Source organism: Habropoda laboriosa, unplaced genomic scaffold (genome assembly GCF_001263275.1).
Source record: "Habropoda laboriosa isolate 0110345459 unplaced genomic scaffold, ASM126327v1 scaffold700, whole genome shotgun sequence".
Lineage (NCBI taxonomy): Eukaryota > Metazoa > Arthropoda > Insecta > Hymenoptera > Apidae > Habropoda > Habropoda laboriosa.
The window spans coordinates 1-8,146 of NW_017100788.1; the positions used below are offsets into that span (position 1 = coordinate 1).

At 32.9% G+C, this 8,146-nt stretch overlaps 2 protein-coding genes across 2 annotated transcripts in view; one reads left to right on the forward strand and one right to left on the reverse strand.

Annotated features, from left to right (window-relative positions):
- Positions 1-2,970: 2,970 nt before the first annotated feature.
- LOC108577222 (triokinase/FMN cyclase-like) lies at positions 2,971-3,591 on the reverse strand (the record flags this gene model as incomplete). The annotated part of the gene is made up of 3 exons (XM_017940354.1): positions 3,524-3,591; positions 3,173-3,362; positions 2,971-3,040 (listed from the first exon to the last, which is right to left on the reverse strand). Coding segments are annotated over exons 1-3 (328 nt in total), but the record flags the coding sequence as incomplete, so codon positions are not given.
- A 3,045-nt stretch (positions 3,592-6,636) lies between these two features.
- Positions 6,637-8,146, forward strand: part of LOC108577231 — a 2,293-nt gene continuing 783 nt past the window's right edge. The window contains exons 1-2 of the mRNA XM_017940363.1: positions 6,637-6,718; positions 7,091-7,166. Coding sequence (XP_017795852.1) covers positions 6,637-6,718; positions 7,091-7,166 — 158 coding nt within the window. The remainder of the gene's footprint in view (positions 6,719-7,090; positions 7,167-8,146) is intronic.

An 8,146-nucleotide genomic window follows, 5' to 3' on the forward strand; every position in this document is an offset into this window, starting at 1 on the left:
ATGTTGTCCGGGGGGAGGTGTTGGAGAGCCGTGGCCTCCTTCTGGGAAGGAGTTATGTCGCAGAAGGAGGCCGCGGAGAGGGTTCGAGAGAGGAACGACTCTCTCCGCCGAAGAACAGCGGATACGCCGGGTGGTACGGAGGAGACGCATAGCGCCTCCGTAGTGGTGGGACGGGTGACCACCGGCGCTATAAAAGGAGATATAAAGGATATATAAAGGAGATATCTCCCAGGGCGGGGCGCCCCGGAACCGCGGGGAGTCTGGGAGGGGACCCAGGCTTCCCCGGATAGCGGTCCCGAGAGGGGCGGCTCCCTGGTGCCGCCGAGCCTACGGGCGGAGTATCGGGGAAGGGCGGTGGTGTGACCTCCCCTCCCCCGGGTCGGGGCGCAAGCCCTGGCGCGGTGGGGCTCCGGTAGGGTTCGCAACGCGAGAGCCCGGGGTCCCACCGACGCGCCCGACGAGAGTAGCCGTGGGGGTTTTAGCCGGTAGGAGTCCGGCACTACCCCGCCCCCCCTCCCCAGGGGGCGGGGTGTCCATGAGGATTTCCCCCACGAAAAAAAAAAGAAAAAAAGGTATAAGCGGACCCCAACTTTCTTTTTAGGTGCCCATGAACAGTCCTTTAGAACTACCCAAAGAGTAAAGACGTTTCCTCTGAGTCCGTTAATAAATAGTATATTAAAAGATAAAAAGACCATTTAATTTCATAACCCATTTCGAATAGGTTCAAAGAGGCTCTAAGATAATCATAGTATACTTTTTATCAGTTATTTTTTGTTTCAAGTTTTCAAGGTCAACTTCTTTCTACGATAGATCTGCATTTATCTATAAAAAAAACTGAAGGTGACCTTGAAAACTTCGAAAGAAAGAAATAACTGATAAAAAGTACAGTATAGTCATCATAAGGGATTTGTTTGAAAAAAGAATTCGATCAGTCGACTAATAACAAAATAATCTAAAGTAATCACGTTTCCTGGTTCACTCTATATAATGTTTTGCATTTTACAACATTTAGAAAGATTATTAAACAGTAATATAACTTTTTTATATTATTAACAGTTTTATAAACATTGTCTCGGTAAAACAATGTTTTTGTTCATCGCAAGTGAACAAAATACTAATTTCGAAAATAATGAACTGTCAGAAACGCAACTTATAACAAACTGATGTTTAGATCACAATTTAAGTAGACTATTCGAAAAAGTAATTCTAAATATAAATAACAGTAACAGTAATAAAAATATATTATTTTAAATGTAACGGCTCAATTATAAAGATATTGTTAATCAATCGTGGTGAGTTACGTTGATTTTTAGTTATCTAGACATCAAACATACGGACACAATCTCGTGTAACTAATTTTTGTAATATTTTGTGACTAATTTCCAAATTATATGGAAAAATTGGTATATAACGATGTCTTTTTCAAACTTTTCAAAGTAACGTTTTGCTCAGAAAATTATGAATTTCACTGCTTCGAATCAGACACTGAATTAACTGGAAAACTTATGTCGACACGAAACAAATTTTGTCAATTTCGAGCGAGACACCGGATACATAAGATTTGGCTATGAAAAGACAGAAATCGAAATGTTTACTTTCAGATGATCGAGAATCTTAACTCAAACGATTTAAATTAATCACCAGTCGATGCCTCAGTATTCTTAATGGATTAATTGAAACAAAGAGTATTTTTTTTCACTTAGAGAAGGTAACAGAGCTATTTCTGAAATTGCTGTAAAAGCAGAACGCTTTAAACGAGGACAGTGAACAAAAAACGTGTTCAAGTCTTGAACTTTAAAATTATTTTCTTTAAAACGTCTCCAAGATTCTTTTCATTTATAATATTTGTTAATCAAAGGCACACAGTAAAACGAAACGTTCACTTTTCAATAACTTTATTTTATTAGCTACATAATTGCTGAAAATCTCCCACATTTTACATTGTATACAATTGTATACAATTTACATTATTTATAATGTCAATAACGTATATATAGTTTAATGTAAGTTATAAATACGTAATACTTAAAAATAAATAATAATTTTTAAGTACTAAAACGTGTCTGAGAAACACTGAAATTATTAATCTTTGAATAATGTATATTTAATGTTATAGCCAATTTTTGGATTGCGCAAAATCAAAATCTTCAATTTTTTAATTTTTATTTTATTGCATTTTACTTTGTAAAATATAATAACTACAGTTATGGTAATATGCACGAACTTGGTATTAATAATAAACAAATAAAAACATAAATATCAAACGTGAAGTTATTTGTATTTAATTTAAATTTAACTCTAAGTATAACTTTTAAAAGATGTTATACACAAAAAAAATATTTAATTGCTAATTAATAATGTTCTATTCCTAAAATATTTAATTCGTCATTATATTGATCGTGGAACTGAAATAAACAATTCTATAATGTGATATTTGTAACCGTTATTTATTTCAGAAGCTTTCAATTTTTACAGTATCGTAAATGTTACCGAATTATGAACAATTGCACAACATAACCTCCAACAAAGTAGTGTCCCAAAAGAAATACTTTCTCTTTAAAAAAAACCTTCATTTTTAACGTTACACTACTCGTATTCTTTATCCGTATTGAAAATTTATACATATTTTTGTTTTTATACCGAACCACAAATAAACTGCGTCCATTATTTTTTTCTTTAGAATAACGTCAGTTTTACCACACGTGTGTTAAATTAATCTTCAATTGGTTCACTTAGTAAATTTCAATGTCCTTACATTACAAAACTGTTTAGTTATGTACGTATATAGCAAATAATATTATAAATGTTTCATATTGAATTCAGTAAGATTTGCAAGTATAAGAAAGATATTTATTTTCATATTTGCTGGCATTCAGCGAATACAAAGTGTCATAAAACACGCTTGCATGCGAAGCATTTAGTGAAAGGTGCTAACTATTTCGTTTGTTTTAAAATAGAATGAGAATTTACCTGCTGCGAAAGGTTCGTGTCCACTTCCGCCACCGCATACCAGGGATACCTTATTTTTTCGATCTTGCAGCTAAACCATAATGCATCTTAGTAAATTTGTATTTACATTTAGGGACAAATAAAAATATTCCATCAATCTCTACATGTTGTTGTTCGTGCAGTCAATTGGTAAACGAACGTGTAAGGTTATGTACACACGTACCTTTGGCATAAGAACGACCTTATGCGACACTTGATATTCCAATTGCGGAAACTGAAACGAGACACCGAAAAGAGTTTCTGTGACGGCATCGTTCACCGAGTTAACCAAACTTTTCATGGTTCTGAAGCACACTTTTGTACGACTTGCGACTAAACAAGCGTGTCGGTAACCGAAAGCGTCGTTCGGCGTACTGTGGATGAAAATGTTCACGGAGATTAATCTTCGTTCAGGGGTCACAAGTTATCACAAATTCTTGGAGTAGTAATAAGAGCAACAATGACACATGTATACGTGGTAAACGTCAATTAGCTAAGCAGAAAGTAGTTACGTAATGCAGTGAGGATTATTTACGTTTTTTGTATGGCAAAGCTGCGGTAACATGCCTTAATGACTTTCAATGATAACAGTGCACCACGCATAGGAATGTGTGTTGCAGCGCTCTAAATTGACGTTTGCTTATTGCTCATTGACGTACAATACTAGCTAACAGATGTGAAAAAGAATTCGTTAGAAGTATTTCTGACATTCCTCAACTTCCGATAACTTCATATTTTAACGCGCTATGCGCACTGAATTTGTACGAATATTAAATGCACGTGACACTGAAACGTTCGTTGATAACGAAAGAAAATGGAGGACTTTGAATTATTATCTCGTTAACTTTGTTTGCAACGAGCAATTCTAGTTGATATATTGCTTAAATCCTTTCTGAAAAGATGATTACAGAGGAGGGAAGGAACACGGTGCGAAACATTGGAGTCAACTAATATTTGCCAAGTCGGTTAACTGCACAAAACAAAAATTACGTCAAATATAAATATTAATATTTCTTATACCGTTGCTTTAGAAAATTATTTAGTTAAATTCTTAGAAGTGTTCAAATTACATTATTACAACGACTTACTTTAGAGTATGGAGTTAATCTCATTGGCTTCTGCAATAAATTATTTATTATTCAACGGCCATAAAAATGTTTGTCGTTTAGTGATGTTAAGCCTAATTATTAAGGAAATTAATTTTAAATATAAAAAAATAAGCGTCAATCAAGGCTTCGGCACTGAAATTTGAAAAAAGACAAAACGTGGAGTTAACCACATTGGCCTGTGAACGGTTCATACGTTACTCAAAATATTGCACCGATATTATGAAATTTCGTTATCTTAAATAAAACTTTAGATACACATAATTTGTTAAAAATATCGTGCATTTAATCAAAATGAATTTCCGCACGATTCTGTACGCTTTTTCCGATTGAATAGTTACATTATTCCAAAATTTGAAAAATCATTAGTCTGCATTCAAAAAGTCTTCATTTCGGAATTATTTATTTGTTAAAAAATTGCCCAGGTATTCGAAGAAATGTGGCAAAATTTTATATTCTCGACCGTGGAGTGTTTTCACTAATTTTTCTTAAAATGTTATCATACTAAGCCCTGGTCTTCTCCTTGGCTCATTTTCCAACGAAAAGTCATCCATCTTGAATTTTGCAACATCAACGTTGAAGTGTTTTAACATTTACATAACCTTCTTTAAACGCTAAATTTACATTTTCAGCAGTTCTTATCGCAATTTTTCCAAGTTTAAACTTATATAAAAACATTACGCGAATATCCAGATTATTCATCACGACAGACAGGGCTGGATTTAGACTTGCTGAAGCCCTAAGCTATACAAAACCCAGAGGCCCCCTACTGTTTTAAATGACATCAGCTGGTCTCAGAAAAATTTAAAATATATACTCCTTTTATATATATGAAAATATATTGTCTTTTAATTTTGATTAAAAAAGTAATAAAGGATGTGTTTACAAAATCACAGAAATAATTATATAATTAAAGGGTTTTAAAAACGACAAATAAGGCTCATAGAACAGAAAGTTTGAAATTAAAATAGTGTTCGACCGTACTGAGGACTCGAACAATGGAGCTCTACCATATTCACAAATAATATATTTTCCGTAAATTGCTCTCTCTCCTCGCCATCAGCAAATTGTTTTATTACCTTAGAAAGTCGAATACCCTACATAGGTACGTGTATAAGGAGCACAGTGACATGCAGAAGACCACTTGTGCGGATGCCTCGGGGACCAGGCTGGATCACATTAATTAAATCATAGTCCGTGTTATCGTGCTAGCAAGTTTCTTCGCAACGTGTGTGGCTTGTCTTTCTATCCTTTTAATTTTTACCGTTTAAACTTTTCACTTTATACGTGTTTCTATTATTTAGTTGAAGATTTCTTTACTATTTTTGCATAAGCAGAATTATTTGCCAAATATTACGCTAATTGTAGATATATTTCTCACATGCGTATACGTGTATGCAGGGCCGGGATTTAGACTTGCTGAGGCCCTAAGCTATACAAAACCCAGAGGCCCCCTACTGTTTTAAATTACATCAGCTGGTCTCGGAAAAATTCAAAATATATACGCCTTTTTAATATATGACAATATATTGTCTTTTAATTTTTATTAAAAAAATAATAAAGGATGTGTTTACAAAATCACAGAAATAATTATATAATTAAAGGGTTTTAAAAACGACAAATAAGGCTCATAGAACAGAAAGTTTTAAATTAAAATAGGAAAATAAAAGGTAAAAATTAAATCAATATAATAACATAATGGTAGTAAATAAAAAATTAATCTTATTGGATAGATACCCTTTGAAGTTAGCCGACATTTTGAAAACTCTCAAATAAATGCTTTTGAAAAAAAAGAAGACAAAATATCTCAATCACATTTACAATGCGCCAAAATTATTTTAATGTTATATTTTGTATATTCAAAATTATTTACAAATTATCATAGTGATATGTCTGACTTCATTTGAGTGATTTATCTACGAGATGTTTTTTTATCAATTTTTATATTTTTTTGTTTTTTTATTTGAGGCCACGGCAGATTGCGAGGCCCTAAGCTGTAGCTTTTTTAGCTTATACGTAAATCCGGCACTGACGACAGATAGCAATGTCCAAACAATTTTACTATGAATTGTTCTACCATTCAATACACGCGTACTACAGCAAATTCCTTCTTCTTGGCTGTAGTGTATAAAAGTTTACGATAGCACGAAATTCAAGCTGTTGGAAAAACGAAATTATTTCTCTTTCGCCAATACGTGATAAGATTTTGCGATGTTTTATATGGCTTTAGTATAGAAAAATCTTTCTCTCCTTTTACAGGTGTCCTAGTTCATTTCATAATTACAACTACGGTACAAATAATAATTACAACTTCGTATTTTCTTTTACATAGAATAATATATTCATACTTAAACTTTTGTTGAAGTGAAAGTGTACAACTTCTTCACTAAAAGGTGACGGTATTGTACAAACTTTCATGTCGTCGAAAAATATCGGAGCAATCAGAGCATAGAAGAGGAACGGTTTTCATCAGTTTGAATTGATGCTTGATCAGTGATACGTTTCCTCTTACCGTAGAATCATTGATACACATATTTCCACTATGCATACATTCTTTTATATATTTTTTTTTATAACTCTTATTGTTATTGCAAGTGCCATGAAGGAGTATAAACTTTTACCAGGTAATTTAACATTACTTTTCCTTTCGATACTAAATATTTAATAGCAAATGAATAAAATATTAAAAATTCTTAATAAGGGAATTTGATAAATTAATAAAAATGTTATAATTACTATTCTCTCCTAGCTTATACTATAATTGTACAAATGATAGGGGACACGAAACTTTGATTTTGAATGATAAGGCAAAGTATATGTAGAAAATATTCAAGTTTTCTTAATTGTTAAATCTTTAAAGAATTAAGTAAACTGTAATAATTATATTTGGACTTTGTTATAAATACGTCTTACCTTGTTGTATGGATGAAATCATGGAAATGGTTTATAAATGACATTAAACATAAATACACATTGGTTAATCAGACAGTTTACAGATATGATTGAAAAATTAAGAAAAAAGTCAACTGATGAAGATCTCGGAGAAATTTCAATAAAGAAACAATTTTTTCAGTAAGTATGGAGTATTACGTGAAATATTCAATGAGAATTTCTATAATAAAAATAGACGATTTTAATTATCTACTACAATTCAAAAAAACTTTAATTCATTATTTACTAATTTTTGTATCTACAGTAAAAGTTCTATAAGAGTTCCAAAGTCGGGACCGCTGTGTAACAGCTACGAAAAAGGTGGTAGGTTTCTCAAACTCTTTGTATTTTACCGACACCGACGGACGCAGAAAGAGACAGCAGACAAAGAAGAGAGAGGTATTGAAAGTCGAACCAGTCCTAAAATATCAAACACTTACATATCGATGAGACAACACAATACAAAAGAAAAACTTTTTTATTTTTTGTGTTTTGCTGATAAAAATTTTACTAAAATATCCATTTTTTTTTTTTTTGATTAAAATGAGACCAAACACGGTATAATTCGGTGTATATTTAGTTACTTAATAAGAAATTCCACACACATAATTACGCCCTCCCTATAAATAATTAATACATATTTACATACATCTACACTTTATTATGTCTTTACTATATCTATTAAATATAAGACACCTAAAAAAGATTACATACAAGGATTTATAAAACATGCAACCCGACGTTGCATTGCTTTAAAAATAAGAATATTGTTCGCGAAGGGTCTGGCCACGGAGTGGGTAAGAAGACTGTGAGGGACAACAAATTGATACCCCAGAACCTTCAACACATACGAACCTTTTATTAGTAAAATTTTTAACATATTAGTAAATTATAATTGTTCGCAAACTGCTTGCGAACTGCAGGTAAAGAGTCCTGAGTAGTGTAAACGTCAGTATAACAACTCCTATGTGTATTCTTATGTGTCTTTTAAACTCGTCAGAGGTCAAATTTCGTTTCTTCCTATACAATAACGGATCAAAGACAATGCCGCTTAGGAACCGTTATCCTCAAAAAGAGTGTCCCATTCGAGAATAACCGGATAGGTTCAGTTCTAGTTCTGG